General features: G+C 37.1%; 1 protein-coding gene across 1 annotated transcript in view; it reads left to right on the top strand.

The window, feature by feature from the left end:
* Positions 1 to 1634: 1634 nt before the first annotated feature.
* The window catches only part of LOC126423201 (retinoid-inducible serine carboxypeptidase-like), a 123037-nt gene continuing 103758 nt past the window's right edge, over positions 1635 to 20913 (top strand). Inside the window, exons 1-4 of the mRNA XM_050087248.1 lie at positions 1635 to 1661; positions 1766 to 1904; positions 8068 to 8348; positions 20169 to 20399. Coding sequence (XP_049943205.1) covers positions 1635 to 1661; positions 1766 to 1904; positions 8068 to 8348; positions 20169 to 20399 — 678 coding nt within the window. The remainder of the gene's footprint in view (positions 1662 to 1765; positions 1905 to 8067; positions 8349 to 20168; positions 20400 to 20913) is intronic.

Here is a 20913-nt window from a genome sequence, read left to right as displayed (position 1 = left end):
AGACAGACAGACAGAAGTACAAGATGATCCTACAAGGGTTCCCTTTTCGCTAACAGAGGTACAGAACCATAAAAACTATTTGAATTGAGTGAAATGACGAAAATGTTGACAACTGTGTTTTCATTACGGACTTCAAAAAATAGTCTGTGGACTGACACATCAGTCGCATCATCAAATTCCTTTGAAAGCTATATAAGTATATCAGAATATTAGAATGAGCGTAAAATACACTCTCCATAAATAATTAAAAACCAACATTTGCTTACATGTTATAATTAACGAATTAGTAATATGAAGCAGTTATGTGTGAGTTCTGTCTAGAATGTCTGCAAAACTATCAATACATCTCCAACATAAAAATGTCCAATGGTTACATCAAATATTGCAATGTTATTTTCCACATACATACACACCTCAGCAAATTAGTGTCTAAAATATGACTGTCAACTCTAAAGAAAGTATTCCATGCCTAAATAGTTACAAATAGCCACCATACGATAGTTTGTAGGGGGACCAAGACCTGGTAGTATGGAATATTTGACATTTAAGACATTGCATCCACATTGATTTTTAGTATTTGAATATTAAAAATTATGTAGTTCTTAATTATGGCAATCATGTATTTTTTATTGGCGTCACTTGGCACATCAGTGGCATGTTAACATGTGCAAGAAATTTATAGTGGTTTGGTCACAATATGAGCTGGAAGTTTGGGCTGGTTTAGGTCTTTAATTAATTATATCTCCTAAATTAATTAGGTTTGAGCTAAAACAAACATGTCATTGAAACGACCAAAAATTAGTCTACAGTTTAGAGATAATCTACTTTTGTGAATCTATCTATTACCTCACTAGATTTTTATGGATGCCTTCTAGATAGAAAACTTTGAAATACAATAACTTTTGAAGTAAGTCATTTGCAGCAAAAATAATTAATACAAAACGTTCAGAACAGTGAATAACATAATCTGAATAAATAGGCTTCACAGAGGAAACTAATTTAAAGTAGTTCGTAAATTCATTAATACACACTCAGATAAGGGATTCTATCATCAACATTTTTGGGAAGAATAACAGCAATAAAAGAAAAAAAACTAGGATGGATCCTGGCTATTGTAATTAGGAGTATAAAAGACAAAGTATATGGTGACGGCCAAATCTGCTTTGTTACAGATACCAGCATTAAAATATATTAAATGGCGATTTAAATTATGACCCACACGTTTTGTATGATGTAAACTAAACTGTTTCAAATATTATTAGCATACAAAAAGTAATGCACAGTAACATTTGAGTTCCTTACTGCTGCCTGCCTGAGTGCCCATTTCTAACATGACCCTACAGGCGATGGGAAAAAGGAATTGTTGTCACTGATGAAAGTAGGTACAATTTAAACATGGGTGTTGCATTGCTTGTACTTGTTTTTTCTCTTTTTCAGATTTCGAATGGGTTTTGAAATACAAAAACTGCATACTAAAAGAGCTGAATCAGATACCAGATGGGATAATGGCGTTTGTGGTTTCTTAGCCCTTCTTAATTAATATTGTGTTCTCGTTTTGAGCTCAGAACCCTTCAGCTCACAGGCAATGAATTTAGAAATACTTGAATCAAGATCACTTTGATCTTTGAAAGGCAATGGCTACTTTGGCACCTGTGAAAAACGTAGAAATCATTGGTGTTCATCAAGATCTTTAAATATAATTAGAGAATGTATTTAACTACACACTCTGTTATTTAATTAGTCTCAGTAAGTATTTGTTTTTAAGATCTATCGCAACCCTTACGTTAGTGACAAGATTTGTGACTGTTACCTAATACTGAAGTATCACATACAATGCAAGTCAAAATTAAATGAATATGCGTCTTCTGCTTTGCTATTCTACAAGTTTACTCGTTTTATTATTTGTACATAGTTAGTTTATGCTCACACTTCACGTCTTATAAATTCTAAAATACCTTTATTTCATTTCCACTAATAGATGTGGTGATGGCTGTTAGTTTTGATATTGTATCATAACTTACATACCTTGATTCTAGTGAACGAAGCTATCTCACATATGGCGGATTTTTCTCCAGCAGATATTGTGGAGTTATTCCGACAATGCCACATCATGGCCTATTTTCAATTCAATAATTATTTTTATGAACATATTGATCGGGTGGCTATGGACAGTCCTCTTAGCCTGGCTGAGGCCAATTTGTTTAAGGGGCTCCGGAACGCCCTATACTTGCAATGTTAAAATAACGCTTATAAATTACATCTTTCCTCACAAAGTATTTGAGGTAGGAAGTTGAACTTTTTACAGATTATTTATTTGAATATGGGCTACAACTTAACACAGGGATTTTACAAAATTTTAGTTCAGTTATTAAAGATGATTTTTTTTTCAATTGTAATGAAAATTCACAACATTTTTTTGCAATTTTTTATTTATATATTCAAAAATATACAGTTTTTGGAAAAAGGCTGTGTTAAATTATGCAGAAGGTACTGTGTAACATTTACTGAAAGTTTGAAACAAATATGTTTGGAAGATCCTTAGAAAACATGTAATTAGTATGAGAAAATAAAAGTTTTGGGAATCGAGCGACAAAGATTGGATTAACTTTTTAGTGCATTCCAGGTCCATAGGATGGATTATCTTCATCCTCTGCAAACTCCTCCTCCAGCTTCCTCTTGTTCCTCCTCCTGTTTACTCTTGCTTGTATTTCTAAACTCTTTACAGCCCTGTCTGCAGCCCGAAGGCGTTCCTTGTCTAAAGCAAGCATCGCTCGTACCATGTTAGAACCTATCTTCATTCCCATATTTCTAAATACCTTGCACCTTACAATGTTGCCATCATTGAAAGTCGCAACAGCATCATACACACCAAAGTGAAGTGTTTCTATTCCAACAAATACAGTCTTGGGGATTCTCGACCATATAACACTATTTACACTTTCATTGGGGTTTTGAGTTTTTCCATGAATATACTTTTTCAACAGTTCAGGTGCTGCTAAGTCTCTGAAAATAGGTTTTATCACCTCCATTATTGCATGAGGCAGACTATGCTTTTGAGTGTACACTTCACCAGTTAGCAATCCTTTGTTACATTTACACCAACTGTCGTCTTCTTTGGGACACAAGCTATGTTGGGGATTTTCATAGGTTGAAGAAGTATGAAAAAAAAGAGCCCAAACAGCCTTCTTCATTTCGTCGACACTTTGTGTATTTTGCCTAATAGCCATTCCATAATAGTTCTGTATTTTGTCAATTACACTGTCAGTTAACCTTCCCTTCCCATCCAACCCTTTACCATCACTGAGTTTTTGTTTTTTGTACGAAGCTTTCAGTCGCCGAAGTCTTGTTCCCATTCGCTTCTGTACGTGTCCACTACACTCAAATTTCTGCACTACAACATCATCACCATAGGGCTTCAGTCCTTGAACATGTTTGAAACTTTTAGAATCACCGTCACCAAGGTAATTAACATATCGCACTTTATCACACGCCTCAGAACGCTGGAATATACTGGCAACACCAGCCACTTCCATTCCTCCACTACTGCCACTATAGTTAGCTTTGCAATTATTTTCATGTGTACCTTTATATTTTTGTGGACATCTACAATACTTTGATATTACTGCTACATCTAAAACTTTCCCTGTATACATACTGGTGGCAGATACTACACCATGAAGAGATGTGTGTCCCCGTTTATGCCAGGTACCATCAAACGCTGCAGTCAAATCTCTGTTACCATTATTTTCTATTACTGCCTCTTCCACAGCGTTCTTCATAGATTCTATACAGATATCTTCTACTTTAGACCCTATTAATTTATTATAGTTCGTAAACTTGGTTGGGGGATTTGGAAGATTCATGATGCCACAGAAAATTGCACCTGCAGTAGCACCCTTACCAACTGAACGCAAGGAATAAACAAATCTAATGTTGTGTTCGTAGATTTTGCTACCATTTTCTTCAGTTGCAGTTACTGCAACACTGTTCCAAAAGGTGGTCATGTATGAACACTTATCACATTTCAGTTGTATTTCACTAGCAAGTCCTACGTGCTTTATTATGGAGAGTTCCAGACCAACTTCACTACAATGAATACATCTTACACAGTTTGAAAAAATTCCTTTGAGAACCGACATATCAAATATTTCATTCACATCCGATTCGCCCATAAAACATTCATAGTTTTCACTCATTGAACCAAGCTTCTTCTGTGAAGTATTTTCTTTCCCACTTTGACTGCTATGGGCAGGTGTACTTGAGAGGTTAGGTTCACTCACTTGGTTATCGTCTTTATTGTTTACAGTAATAACACATACCTGTGGCTTTCCAACATTTCTCCTTTTCTTAAAAGCCTTCAGAGGATTTCTAATAACTTTACTTTTACTCATTATTATACTTCAACAAAACAGAGACTCAAGAAACAGAATTAATTACGAATATTTTCGAGATAACGACAGAGTAAATAAATATGAGACAATCGACAATCACACCAGCGATATATATTGAACCATCACAGGTTAGCCACAACACATACTTTATCTCACATCACTAAAATGTACCTGATGAACACGGACATTAATAATAACACCATTTGACAGCAGTTTAACAGCGCCACAGTGGGTCACGGCCATGTAGAACACATTTTAAAAAAAATTTAAAAATAGTTGTAGTCTTCGGAATTGAATAAATTATATATCTATTAAAAGGTAATAGTCTGCAGATTCAGAAAACGCAAAAAAGTAAAAATTGAACTTTTCATGATTTTGAGCATTTCTGGAGCCCCTTAAGGGGCTCTGGAAAGGCTCAATGTATTCATTGTAGTGAAGTTGGTCTGGAACTCTCCATAATAAAGCACGTAGGACTTGCTAGTGAAATACAACTGAAATGTGATAAGTGTTCATACATGACCACCTTTTGGAGCAGTGTTGCAGTAACTGCAACTGAAGAAAATGGTAGCAAAATCTACGAACACAACATTAGATTTGTTTATTCCTTGCGTTCAGTTGGTAAGGGTGCTACTGCAGGTGCAATTTTCTGTGGCATCATGAATCTTCCAAATCCCCCAACCAAGTTTACGAACTATAATAAATTAATAGGGTCTAAAGTAGAAGATGTCTGTATAGAACCTATGAAGAACGCTGTGGAAGAGGCAGTAATGGAAAATAATGGTAACAGAGATTTGACTGCAGCGTTCGATTGTACCTGGCATAAATGGGGACACACATCTCTTCATGGTGTAGTATCTGCCACCAGTATATATACAGGGAAAGTTTTAGATGTAGCAGTAATATCAAAGTATTGTAGATGTCCACAAAAATATAAAGGTACACATGAAAATAATTGCAAAGCTAACTATAGTGGCAGTAGTGGAGGAATGGAAGTGGCTGGTGTTTGAACTTAAGGGGCTCCGGAAAGGCTCAAAATCATGAAAAGTTCAATTTTTACTTTTTTGCGTTTTCTGAATCTGCAGACTATTACCTTTTAATAGATATATAATTTATTCAATTCCGAAGACTACAACTATTTTTAAATTTTTTTTGAAATGTGTTCTACATGGCCGTGACCCACTGTGCGCTGTTAAACTGCTGTCAAATGGTGTTATTATTAACGTCCGTGTTCATCAGGTACATTTTAGTGATGTGAGATAAAGTATGTGTTGTGGCTAACCTGTGATGGTTCAATATATATCGCTGGTGTGATTGTCGATTGTCTCATGTTTATTTACTCTGTCGTTGTCTCGAAAATATTCGTAATTAATTCTGTTTCTTGAGTCTCTGTTTTGTTGAAGTATAATAATGAGTAAAAGTAAAGTTATTAGAAATCCTCTGAAGGCTTTTAAGAAAAGGAGAAATGTTGGAAGCCAAAGGTATGTGTTATTACTGTAAACAATAAAGACGATAACCAAGTGAGTGAACCTAACCTCTCCAGTACACCTGCCCATAGCAGTCAAAGAGGGAAAGAAAATACTTCACAAAAGAAGCTTGGTTCAATGAGTGAAAACTATGAATGTTTTATGGGCGAATTGGATGTGAATGAAATATTTGATATGTCGGTTCTCAAAGGAATATTTTCAAACTGTGTAAGATGTATTCATTGTAGTGAAGTTGGTCTGGAACTCTCCATAATAAAGCACGTAGGACTTGCTAGTGAAATACAACTGAAATGTGATAAGTGTTCATACATGACCACCTTTTGGAACAGTGTTGCAGTAACTGCAACTGAAGAAAATGTTAGCAAAATCTACGAACACAACAACAAGCGATGCTTGCTTTAGACAAGAAACGCCTTCGGGCTGCAGACAGGGCTGTAAAGAGTCTAGAAATACAAGCAAGAGTAAACAGGAGGAGGAACAAGAGGAAGCTGGAGGAGGAGTTTGCAGAGGATGAAGATAATCCATCCTATGGACCTGGAATGCACTAAAAAGTTACTCCAATCTTTGTCGCTCGATTCCCAAAACTTTTATTTTCTCATACTAATTACATGTTTCCTAAGGATCTTCCAAACATATTTGTTTCAAACTTTCAGTAAATGTTACACAGTACCTTCTGCATAATTTAACACAGCCTTTTTCCAAAAAACTATATATTTTTGAATATATAAATAAAAAATTGCAAAAAAATGTTGTGAATTTTCATTACAATTGAAAAAAATCATCTTTAATAACTGAACTAAAATTTTGTAAATTCCAGTAAATAATCTGTAAAAAGTTCAACTTCCTACCTCAAATACTTTGTGAGGAAAGATGTAATTTATAAGCGTTATTTTAACATTGCAAGTATAGGGTGTTCTGGAGCCCCTTAAGGAGAACTTCGAACAATGGGCTTGCAGACTGTCAGTGAAAGACCAGACAGGTGATATTGTTATGTTAACGATACTTTCATAGTATGGACTCACAGTGCAGAGGAATCGGATGCCTTTTGGATACATCCCAACAGTATCAATCCGAAAATACCGTTTACTGTGGAGACAGAGAATAATTGCCAACTGAATTCCTTGGATGTGTCTATTATGAAGCTAGGGGAGTGGACCTTGGGCCACTGAGTATACAGTAAACCCACATACACTGACCATTACCTGCATAAAGATTCTAATCATCACCACTGACAAAAAAGACGTGTCATTAAAACCCTGGTAGATAGGGCGAAAAAACTTTGTGAATCAACTTGATAAAAGATGAGTTTGAACGTCTATGGTCGTCGTTAAGGAAGAACGGTTATTCTGACAAAGGAGATAGATCGAGCATTTCGGCCTAGGGTAAGAATCAGAAACACGGCCACCCACTGGGAAAGGTTTCTTTCCGTTCATTAGTACGATTACAGATCGTATTAGGGATATGTTGAACAACTATGGTGTGGAAACTGCCTTCAGACCCACCAGCAAGATAAAAGAAAGATTAAGATCAGCAAAAGATACACGGTAGCCTTTGGATACATTAGGTATACATGAAATTCCTTGTACCTGTGGAGTGGCTTATATTGTAACCACAAAAAGAAGTGTTAACACCCGTTTGGTTTAACACAAGAGGAACTGCAGCTTGGGACATTTGGATAATTCGGTCGAAGCTCAACATCTTTACCAAGATAGTGATCTTGAAATAAAATTCTCTGAGACGAGTGTCACAACGAAAAGTCACATTATCATGTGCATATGTCTAGAGAGGCTGTTGAGATTTATGAACACAATAACAATTTTAACAGAAAAGAGGAAGGTGTTAAATTAGATACAATTTGGGAAACATTGCAACATAAGAATGACGATCGATTACTTTCAATCAGGAATGATGGCAATACCAGAGATAATCTCATAGAGGACGTCACGTGATCGACTGTGATGTCCTCTACACTGACCATATATTCGACTCTCCATCGAGTTGTGGTTGCAGTTTGCCACTTTACCTCTGAAGATATCTCCCGCAGAGGGTAAACATTTAGGAGAAAGTTTTATGTAACGACCATAGCCTTTTATCCTGGAAGCTGTAAGTGATGTTTCCCAGAATGAGTTAGCACAGTTTATTAATACATTTGACCCGGAATTCATAATCAACACAGACAAAATGGGTTGCAGTGGTACCTATGACGAGTTCTATTTGTTACCAGCTCCTTTTTTTTTGGCTGACAGGGCGACAGGGCGTCGGTCCTGGCGAGCAGGACTGGGGCTACATAGACGTTCGTGATGGGGCGCACATGTTCTACTGGCTGTACTACACCACTGCCACGTCCGACTATGCCACGCGCCCGCTCGTCATCTGGCTGCAAGGAGGGCCCGGAGCCTCTGGCACAGGGTACGGAAACTTCGAGGAGCTCGGCATTGTTGACGCAAACCTCAACGTCCGGAACTCGTCTTGGGTAAGATCCTCAACTTATACACTTAAAAGTTGTTGCCCAAAGTCACCTCTCTGTTCGAGTGTCGAAACTAAATAGTAGCGAAGGCGATGCCACACTTCAACGACGGCTAAATTTGTACCGGGCAAGTTATGGTACAGTGCCTGTCAAATAGGTCCGTATTCATAATGCAACAACTAGTGCTCAGAATTTATGTCTGTGAACTCCTATTCCATGTGCTACTATTCGTGTATCAAAGAAACAGAACCACTGTAGGACATGTTACAAAACATATTTCTGTATATTGCGAAAAACCTTCCATCCTTCATGGTCTTCACTTGTTGTTCCGCAAAACTATAACTTTCATAGTTAACTTCATTTCAGTAGTGCGCTGCCAACTTGGTGCAGTTTGTCATACACCTTCGAATAAATCACAAAGTAGTCAAAAAATTGGACTCGGACCACCAGAATGAATCAGTTCTCACCAATATGAATTCCACTAATGTACCATTGTCTCCTTTCAGTACAAACACCACCTGTAAACATCTTCCACTTTTAGAATTTATGTCGATTATTTCTCCCACTTCTTTAACTAGAAAGCATGAAGTTTCGTGTTTTTCTGCTGTTGTCTTGTTTTCCTCTCTTCTTATTACTCGTTTCCTGAGAAAAAGCGCCTCAAAATCGTTTTAATCCGAATTGACTGCAGATTACAAGAACATGAAAATAAATAACGTACAAAATTAGAAGGACCTGCTGAAATATCATGCATCTGATAAAATCTATAAGACAAGGATCTAGTACTAGTGGTCACTAACAAAAGAAATTTTCTTGTGGACACCACCAACTGTGACTAAGAAAAACCACTTACCATGGAGCACCTAAAGTATTGTCAACTATAATCTGCATCTTGCAGAGATGAAGATCTTCTGCTTGCAACACTGAGTACAAGATTTTACAAGGTTTGGTCAAGAGTAGTGTAGTTAGATAATTCTTTTTTCATTTCTTTATAATGGTAATTACCAAGTATTTTCTTCGTTTCTGACTCGAATAAACAAACTGAATTGCGGGAATGTAATACCGAATCGAATAACCATCATCATTTTAGTCCATATGATGAAACTTAAAATGAGTTCTCATTAAAGACTATCTCTTGTCTTGTAAATAATATTCTTATGAAAATGTTACAAAAGAATGTTTGTGTTTAGGTTTCACCGTTTTATAAGCATTAAACGAAAGTAAAAGAGTAGGCTGGTAAGGGCGAGAATTAGTGTCGTTTAGGTCAGCATTTATTCATGTTGTCGAATCGTTAAAACATAGACTGTGTTCACTGGATTGTTTTCGTTTCCAGATGACAGACTGGCGCCAGTGCCTCTATTACGTACTGTAAAAGGGGTAAGGGGTTGTTGGGGTTGTCTTGAAAATTTTACAAAAATACCCATAAGCGGAAATGTCATCCAGCGACACAACAGAGCGCCAGTTACAGGATCCAAGTGGCGTAGGCGATTCCTGCGTCAGTTAAAATGACGCACCCTGAGCTGAAATAACATTGTTATGAGAAGTGTTGGACGCGTAACTATACTGCTGTCATAATAAAAATGGACCTGATGTAAACGTTAAACCACGTATTCTTTCGCATTTACATGAATCTCACTGGGTTTCGTTTCACTTGAAGCTGAATCAAGTTTTATTGAGTACAGTCAAGCACGACAATAAAGATAAGCTTAACGCTGTCAGTTATGCGTACATCTGCTCAATGATACCACAGGATAACACCTGTCACGGCCCATGTAACTTGGACAGCACTGACCAGCCTGCTGGGAAGTACTCCTTCATGATAATGTACACCCCCAAACCGCAAATATCGTAACGCAGAAGTTACGCCAACTCAGGCGGATCTCTCCTCATGCAGTTAACACACTTAATTTATCTTAACCTGTCGGTTGACGTACCGATTCTGGAGTGTCCGGCCTTCGAGCGGAAACTTTTTGATCGCCTCTTAAATTTTGATTTTCAGTCATATGACGGCAAGGGAATATGCGCTATCGATAGGCAACAAGCCCATCAATGGATTTAATAGACTTAAACTGTCGATATATTGATAGCATTATTGGATTTCGCCTATCCCTACCTTAGTCAGTACCAGCTGAGTCGTCCACTAGCATTACGGTAAGTTAAACATATGGACGCAATACTGTAATAGTCTCTACACAGCTAATAGAACAAATAAAAGATATAAAAATGCCAGACACAGCAACACTCCTATCATTTGATATAGAAAACATGTATTCCGACATACCAGTACCAGAAACAGTAGAAATTATACATAAGAACTTGAAAACTTATAGCCATCTCCCTGATGAACAGATTAAAGAAATATGCACACTAATAAAGCTCATAACAGAACAAAATGTATTTTATTTACAAGAAGATGGATTGCCAATGGGGTCTCCAGTTTCAGGAACCTTAGCAAATATTTTTGTAAACCCCATTGAACAGATCATTTTCACAAAAGAATACAACATATATTGGTTCAGGTATATGGATGATATCCTTTGCTTAATAGATGAACCACAAACAAAAATTGAAAAACTACATACTGACATCAACAAGATACATAAAAATATAAAATTCGCAATTGAAATAGAACAGAACAACTAAATTAACTTTCTGGATATAACAATCAAAAAAGAAAACAATGGGCATATGATTGAAATTTAGCGTAAACCCACAGCAATGGACATTATCATTCCCCAATCCTCAAACCACCCACATGCACAAAAGCAAGCAGCACTTCGACACATTTATTTCCTGAGGTACATAATTCTACCATTACTGCCTTTTGGGGCAATGCTATTGCTATATTTTCGTATATCAGAAGCGTATGTCAGATGGCAATCAGTATCATTAAAGTCTTCCTAGTTTGCTTTTACACCTTCTAGAATGGCGAAATTATTCTGTTGTTTTTTAGGCATAGGCCTGCTGTACACTCTTTCTGATTCACAGTTTCCGTTTTCAAGAGAATCCCTCAATACCTGCTTTAAATTCTCCAGAAATTATATGTATTTTCTAGCTGCATTTATATCATTTTTATATCACAGAAAAGCTCATGTATTACATTTAGTTCGATTCCAGCACTGCACATTTCCATTTGCTGCTTGAAGACTGTTACACAGTTGACTACAACGAACGGGATTCTATCAAAGTTTAATTTCACAAAACAACTTGTGTGGTAGCATTTATGCGTTGAAGAACATACCTTTTTCCACTTTAATGTCACATGAACAATGCTTTACTAACGATAATAACTCGAAATTTACAGAGCAGTTTACCACAGTTTGTATACACGCTGCCATCTTGTAACATTCACAAGGATTTGCTTGTTCTTTCCTTCTAGTGGTTTTTATTAAGATGTGACACGGCACATACTAATGTTCATACATTGTACAATATTTCTCGCATGGAGAACACTTACCCACTCGTTTTTTGCCATTACATATGGAGTTCACAATGGGTTTATCTTCAACAGCTGCCATCTTGACACAACAAGCGACGTGATCACAAGCCAACACTTTTGCTGCTGCATGTTAGATGGCACTGTAATCGGCAAATAACATAAAAGTTCTAAAGTGGTATTATGTCATGAAGGATGTATTGGATCAAGAAACAAAAACTAGACATGTTCAGTAACTGTGGAAAAAGCTTGTTTGAGATGTGTCATCTCACCTGTCATCAACTGGGTTCGTTTCAGTTGTATCCTCTCACCTCCCACCAATGGAGTGGTTGTGTGTAAGAATTATTTCACAGTTGTTATTGTTGTAGTTTTCAGTCCAGAGACTGGTTGGATGCAGCTCTCCATGCTGCTCTATCCTGTGTAAGCTTCTTCATGTCCAAGTACCTACTGTAACCTACATCCTTCTGAATCTGCTTAGTGTATTCATCTCTTGGTCTCCCTCTATGATTTTTGCCCTACACACTGCCCTCCAGTACTAAATTGGCGATACTCAGAACATGTCCTACCAATCGATCCCTTCTTCTAGTCAAGTTGTGCCACAAATTCCTCTTCTCTCCAGTTCTATTCAGTACCTCCTCATTAGTTATGTGATCTCCCCATCTAATCTTCAGCATCCTTCTGTAGCACCACAATTCGAAAATTTCTATTTTCTTCTTATCTAAACTGTTTATCGTCTATGTTTCACTTCCATACAAGACTACACTCCATACAAATACTTTCAGAAAAGACTTACTGACACTTAGGGGAAGGTGGGGGAATTACATGCATGTGGGTAATCCCACGCATGCTGATTTACGCAGTTTTAATGGCGCAAGCTGTTCCCAGTTGGTGCTACACCCTGCCAGCAGGAGTAACAACTACTACGCGGCTTATGCCAGCCATTTTCCAGTGGCATTGTTGGAGCAGTGAAGTATTGTTTATTTTCGGCGTGTCTCATGTAATTTTGGTCAGCTGAATTTTGCAAGGTAAGTGCTACTATAAGTTGCTTTAATGTAATTCTTGCGTATCAACTACTAACCCTAGATAAAACCTTTAATTAAATTGTAGATTTGTCCCGCTATTTGAATTAGCTGCCGAGTTACGCTTAGGTCAGTCATTGAACTTACAGTGGGGTAAAGCCACGCAGCTGTTGAAGTGCGTGGTATTCCCCCTTGCAGGTTATATTTTCAAAACTAACGAGTTTTTTTAAAATTTCAGATGGGTAGATATTATAAAAGAAAAACCCAGAAAGCAAAATGGACGCAAGAGGAACTTTGTAAGGCTCTTGATGCCATCAAATCTGGAAGAAAAATAAGAGATGTATCAAGAGCTTTCGGGATTGATGAAGCAACTCTGCGAGCGAGAATGAACGATAAAAATACCGAGGGTCCAAAACTTGGACGAAACCCAACATTTTCGACAGAACAGGAAAACGAGATTAGTACAAAAGCCCGAGAGAATTTTGGCTCCTAAAGGTGTTAAACAAATAGGTGGAGCCACGTCTTGGGAAAGGGGTAAAAACGTGGCGATTTCAGAAGATGTCTGTTTAGTTTGTAGAGAGTTTGGGAAGGATGGAGAACTATGGTACTGATGTATTTCTTGTAGCAGATGGAGTCATGAAGAATGTAGTGGCTGGAACACTCCAAAAGGTTCCAAGTGCGATCTTTGTTGTACGGTATGAGAAAATGAACTGTTTCCACTTCAAAAAAAAAAAAAAAAAAAAAAACGAAAATTATAAGAGATGTTAGTAGAATTACATTACTTCGTTCTTAAATATACTGTTTACTATTTGTAGTAACTAATAAACAAATAAAAATAGCAAATATTGTACATTTTTATGGTTTGTTTGTTTTACATGTTGTTACCCAGTACTTTTGCGTGTCATTACCCTCATGGGTCGGGTATACCACGCATTTGCACTTTTAATTTTAATGTTCAAAATTAAGGTACTGTCTATAACTATTTACAGACGATTGGAATATGTGGAGAAATGTCCATTCTATGGTATGTACTTATTTTCGCAGGTTTTAAGGACGTAACGAATGGTTCACATCGATTTTTGCTTAGGTGTGTGTATTTCCCCCACTCTCCCCTAAATCTATACTCGATGTTAACGAATTTCTCTTCCTCAGAAACACTTTTTTGCTATTGCCAGTCTACATTTAGCAAAACTCATCTACTGCCTTAAGTATCTCATTTCCTAATCTAATTCCCACAGCATCACCTGATTTAATTCGACTACATTCCATTATCCTCGTTTTGCTTTTGTTGATGTTCATCTTATATCCACCTTTCAAGTCACTGCCCATTCCGTTCAATTGCTCTTCCAGTTCCTTTGCTGTCTCTGAGAGAATTACAATGCCATAGGCAAACCTCAAAGTTTATATTTCATCTCCATGGATTTTAATTCCTTCTCCGAATTTTTCTTTTGTTTCCTTTACTGCTTGCTCAATATACAGATTGAATAACATCGGGGAAGGGCTACGACCCTGTCTCACTACCTTCCCAACCACTGCTTCCCTTTCATGCCACTCGACTTGTGTAACTCCCATCAGGTTTCTACACAAATTATAAATAGCCTTTCGCTCCCTGGATTTAACGCCTGCCACCTTCAGAATATAAAAGAGATAATTCCAGTCAACATTGTCAAAAGCTTTCTCTATGCCTACAAACGTAGGTTTGCCTTTCCTTAATCTATCTTCTAAGATAAGTTGTAGGCTCAGTATTGACTCATGTTTTCCAACATGTCGACGGAATCAAACTGATCTTTGCTGAAGTCAGCTTTTACAAGCTTTTCCATTCATCTGTAAATAATTCCTGTTAGTATTTTGCGGTTGTGACTTATTAACTTGGTAGTTAGGTAATTTTCACATGTGTCAACACCTGCCTTCTTTGCGATTGGAATTATTATATTCCTCTTGAAGCCTGAAGGTGTTTCGCCTGTCTCATACATCTTGGTCACCAGATGGAAGGGTTTTGTAATGGCTGGCTCTCCCAATGCTATCACTAGCTCTAACAGAATGTTGTCTACTCCTGGGGACTTGTTTCGACTTAGGTCTTTCAGTGCTCTGTCAAACTCTTCACACAATATCATATCTCCCATTTCATCTTCATTACATCCTCTTCCATTTCCATAATGTTGCCCCGAAGTACATCGATCTTGTATAAACCCTCTATATATTCCTTCCACCTTTCAGCTTTCCCTTCTTTGCTTAGTAATGGTTTTCCATCTGAGCTCTTGATATTCACACAGGTGGTTCTCTTTTCTCCAAAGGTCTCTTTAATTTTCCTGTAGGCAGTGTCTTCCTTACCCCTAGTAATATATGCCTCTACATCCTTACATATATCCTCTAGCCATCACCACTTAGCCATTTTGCACTTCCTGTTGATCTCATTTTTGAGAAGTTTGTATTCCTTTTTGCCTGTTTCATTCACTGCATTTTTCTATTTTCTCCTTTCATCAATTAAATTCAGTATGTCTTCTGTTACTCAAGTATTTCTACTAGCCCTCATCCTTTTACCTTCTTGATCCTCTGCTGCCTTCATTATTTCATCTTTCAAATCTACCTTTCTTCTTCTACTGTATTTCTTCCCCCAAAACCTGTCAACTGTTCCATAATGATTTCTCTGAAACTCTCTACAACCTCTGGTTCTTTCAGTTAATCCACGTCCCATCCCCTTAAATTCCCACCTTTCTGCAGTTGCTTCAGTTTTAATCTACAGTTCATAACCTATAGATTGTGATCAAAGTCCATGTCGTACAATTTAAAATGTGGTTCCTAAATCTCTGTCTTATCAATATAAAATCTATCTGAAACCTTCCAGTGTCTCCAGGCCTCTTCCACGTGTGCATCCTTCTATCGTGATTCTTGAACCAAATGTTAGCTGTGAAGCTATGCTCAGTGCAAAATTCTACCAGGCGGATTCCTCTTTCATTCCTTACCCTCATTCCATATTCACACACTACTTTTCCTTCTCTTCCTTTTCCAATTATCGAACTACAGTCCCCCATGACTATTACATTTTCGTCTCCTTTCATTATCTGTATAATTTCTTTTATCTCATTGTACATTTCTTCAATCTCTTCATCATCTGCAGAGATAGTTGGCACATAAACTTGTAGTACTGTAGTAGGCGTGGGCATTGTGTCTATCTTGGCTACAATAATGCATTCACTATGCTGTCGGTAGTAGCTTACCCACGTTCCTATTTTTTTTAATTCATTATTAAACCGATTCCTGCTTTACCCCTATTTGATTCTGTATTTATAACTGTGTATTCACCTGCCACCTGCCACCTGTGTATTCACCTGCCACTGAACTTCACTAATTCGCACTATATCTAACTTTAACATATCCATTTCCCTTTTTGAATTTTTTAACCTACTTGCCTGATTAAAGGATCTGACATTCCACGCTCCAGTCTGTAGAATGCCAGTTTTCTTTCTCTTGATAATGACATCCTCCTGAGTAGACCCCGGCTGGAGATCCGAATGGGGGACTGTATTACCTCTGGAATATTTTATCCAAGAGGACGCCATCCATACAGTAAAACTGCATGTCATTGGGAAAAATTTAGGCTTTAGTTTCCCCTTGCTTGCAGCCGTTTGCAGTACCATCATAGCAAGACGTTTTGGTTAATGTTACAGGGCCAGACCAGTCAATCATCCATACTGTTGCCCCTGCAACTACTGAAAAGGCTGCTGCCCCTCATGAGGAACCACACATTTGTCTGGCCTCTCAACAGATACCCCTCCATTGTGGTCGCGCCTCTGGTAAAGCTGTCTGTATTAAATGAAACAACAAGTTTACGGTTACGTCACCGTAACAGTAAACTTGTTGTTTCATTTACTGTCAGTAACAGTCATGGTAAAGCCTAACCTAAAAATGTTCGCATTTAAAGCTGTCTGTTGAGGCACGCAAGCCTCCCCACCAATGGCAAGGTCCATGGGTCATGGGTGAGGGGGTGGGGGGTATTTCACATTTCACAGTAAGTGTTCAAACATGTAGCTACTCACTTCGACGCACCTATTTGTCTGCTCATGGACTGTTGCAACACAAATGGGAATTGTTTCCTATGTAATCTGCTGACATGCATTGATAATATGCTGAATCATGTTATTGCGCATTTTGGCACTGGATTATAAACTGCAACGTTCTCCATAACTGTAAACCAATCCAATATTCTCTTTGCCATTATAGCCTGCATTCTAACTGATGCTACAGTTTGATTATGACAGAATATATTTAAGAAATGGGGATCAACATGCATGCAATTACATCATGTCAAATTCTGAAAGAATGGAGGAAACTGCAAAACATTGAGTTGTTTACCATACACGTCTATGTTTATGTTTTTGATCCAATACATTTTTCTCGAGATACCGTTTTCAAAATTAATTGTTCTGTTTGTCGATTACAGCACCATCTATCATCCAACAAAAAAAGTATTGCATACAGAAGTTACATATTTTTCCCATGGAATCTGATTCTACAATAAAAATGAGATGTTCCTATTTAAGATTTTAAAGTTCCCCCACTCCACCTCCAGGTAGCCTTTTTAAAAGTGCTAAACATGTATTTTCCGTTTTTAACCTGATGCGTAGTTTGTAAGATGTTTCGTTTTCTGAAGATAAAAAGCTCATCCTGTATAGAAATTGAAGCTCCCTGTTCTCTTCTTTTTGTGTGTAGTAGGGGCTAATCTCAAAAACTACCATAAGGATTTTGATCCCATTTCAACTAATAGACTGGCTTGATTAGGAAATTTCGAGTGCATAATTTATACGTATTTCGTGCAAACTGACTGAATTATGATGAATTAAAGTCTGCCACTGCTGTGGAAATGATGGCACTGTTATCTAGGGGTATAGCAGCCGAAACTCCACACAGTAGCGAAGTTTGAGCTGAATCAGGTCAGGCAAGGTGTTCTAGCATGTGCCTGAAAACCGAAAAGGTCGCGGGATCAAATCCCGATCGGATCATACATCTTTTGCTGTCTTTTAACCTATCATTCTCCCTTCAATTAAGCGGACATTCACCAGAAGTGAAACGAGGTTCATACTTCATGTAGGTCTCATTTTCCCAGAGTCGAATAAAAGTCGAGTTTGGTAGTTTAGTGGTGTCAGCATGGTAGCTCAGTGTTTTCAGTCAGGGAACTGGCCACCATATGTAATTTAAAAAACTGCGTGGAGTTCTCATTTATAGAATGTGAAATATGTCATTTAACATCCACAAAGGACCACTGGTGGCATAACAACAAAGAACTATATATTTAAAGAAAGAAGATAAAGAAAAAGAAGAACAATCTGTCAAGTGTGGACTCTCTAACTGAAAGGTCTAAGGTTTTAATCCCACTTGGCCCACATATTCTAACTCTGTTTTTAACCGAGCAACTTTTGATGTGGAGATTCGTCAGGAAGAAAATATGTTTCAGATTCCATGTTAAACTGCAGGTCGCCTGTTCCTGGTCAGATAACTGGGTAATGAGACGAAAGTTATGAATTTCAGTCCCTCTCTGTGTTTTTTCTGTCTATATGTGAAGGCTACTCTCAGGAACTGTTGTAGGGATTCAGAATGTTAATACTCATGCCAGAATGGCGCGACCATCCCACTGATAAATGAGTGGCTGCAGAGGCTGAGATATGCTTTGTTGCGTGGCTTGCATCGTTGATGGGTTGCATTCAGGCAGACTGCTCATTCCTTTAGGCGCCCTTGTATCCTGGCAAGTGGCACATGCTGCTTACATTGTTTTATTTATGTGAAAGTGACGATTTTCAGCTATCTAACGGTGTTCTCTGACTTTTAGTTATAACTCTATGCCATGCCCCGTAAATAAAATTACCACTGTGCCAAACACATCGTCCAGCCATTGATACTTAAAAGTTACTGCTATTCCTGCCAAGCTGGAGCAGATCACTAGTATATGATAATTTTGCCATAATTATTTCTTTCAGTACCAGAGACAAATTAATTGCAATAGTTTCTTTTACATATTATTCAGCATCACACAATATAAACGTAGTGTATTAATTTATTACATCAAGATTTCCTAATTACTACAACATTAACATATCCATTTTGACAATTTAACGTCATCTTCAGATGTAACAATTAAATAGGTATGTGGAAATGGATTAATAATTGCTTGAATAATTGGAAAATTGATTGGAAAGAACAGTGAAAAATTTTGAAGGTAACTTATGAATCTGTGCAAAATATTGAACTTTAACTAATATCAATATCAACAGACCTTAACTGTCATTACATTCAAGGTCAATAAACATAATTTGCATTAGGTACTACTGCTTCCAGTAGTGTGCGGTACCAAATAATCACCACAACCATTGAAATTGTCGATCTTCACATTAATTCCATTGCGTTTAGTCTTGGTTGTGACAATGTCGATGAAGGAACGCTCCTCAGGATACTGCGTAAATTATTCTTGTTTACACCAATCCTGTTGATGGAGGATCTTGGCGGTGAGTGAAATGATGAACAAATGGGAGTTGGTTTCTTAACTGTGCGAATAAATAATCCTTTTTCAATAACTTATTACAATACTTTTAATGAACGCTTAAAATACACATTTTTAACAATGGTGGTACAACGGATCCAAGGGTACGTCCGTATGCTACCACTCCCCGAAACAAAAGGATGCAGATACATGAATTAATAATCTAAAGAGCGTATTTATTACTTTGTTTCACACAGATTTTTAACGATGTATTAAAACATTATCTTTGCCGCAAAACAACTCGTTAATATACCTTTGGCGGCTTATATATAAGAAAAGGAAAGAACGAAAAAAATAATATGAGACAATACACAATTAATCCACTAACACCTTCATCATGATACATAAAAATTCGAGTTATGCACTGCAGCCATCATGAAATGGTATAGAATATGTCAGTTATTTATACATATATCATCAGATGGTGAAAATGACATATTTTATACCATTTCATGATCTTAGTAATGTGTAATTTGAATTTTTATACAATCATAACGAAGCTCTTAGTGTATTTATTTTCACGTCTGAAGCTGACAATAATACGCAAAAATGGTTAATGTGATTAACATAGTATTTAGGCAATCTTGATGTAATGAAATATTATATAAACTTTAATACTTCCATTTGACAACATGCCAGTTCTTAAATAAATGTAGCAAATTAGTTTAATATCACACACATTTTCCCCGCAGTTGTGCTATTTCTATATGCATTTTCAGATATCACTAACATCACATTCTGTACAATTATGGGAGACATGTATGTGATACTCAGATTTGATATCACAGACAATCAAATAAACTGTAAATATTATTGTTTCTAATATTAATTTTCTTTTGTAGGTTCATAAGGTGAATGTATTGTTTATAGATAATCCTGTGGGAACAGGATTCAGTTATGTGGACAATTACTCCTTATATACAACTACAAATGCAGAAATTGCTGCTGATTTAATTACTTTCATTAAAGCATTTCTGGAACAGTACCCAACTTTTCAAACTGTTCCACTCTACATATTCAGTGAATCATATGGTGGGAAAATGGCAGCAGAGTTTGCCCTTGAACTTTACAAGGTTAGTGTGTGGCTAACAAAACATGTATCTTCTGTTAGTTGCTATTTTTAGACATTGGCTTCCTCCAAGTATACTACATTTGGGTATGGTATGGTACTGAAAATGATCCCTCTCTCTCTCTCTCTCTCTCTCTCTCTCTCTCTCTGTGTGTGTGTGTGTGTGTGTGTGTGTGTGTGTGTGTGTGTGTGTGTGTGTGTGTAAGAGAGAGAGAGAGAGAGAGAGAGAGAGAGAGAGAGAGAGAGAGAGAGAGAGAGGGGGGGGGGGGAGAGAGAGAGAAAGTTATTGTGACATAGTAAACAAAAAGAATACCTTTTTCTGTTTCCTACATTTTGTTTATTGTTTCCAAATAACATAGTCTTATTGTAATTTCATAAAATATTGATAATATTTTAAATCTTAAATGTATCAAAATAATTAGTATATTTAAAAGCTGCAAATGGTTTCATATGATTTTACTTACATGAAATAACACAGGGATTAACTTGTTTATTAGATTAGATACAGACATACATTT

The sequence above is a fragment of the Schistocerca serialis genome, chromosome 1 (assembly GCF_023864345.2).
Source record: "Schistocerca serialis cubense isolate TAMUIC-IGC-003099 chromosome 1, iqSchSeri2.2, whole genome shotgun sequence".
Lineage (NCBI taxonomy): Eukaryota > Metazoa > Arthropoda > Insecta > Orthoptera > Acrididae > Schistocerca > Schistocerca serialis.
The sequence above is the reverse complement of the archived record's forward strand: the minus strand, read 5'-3'. Positions and strand labels throughout refer to the sequence as shown.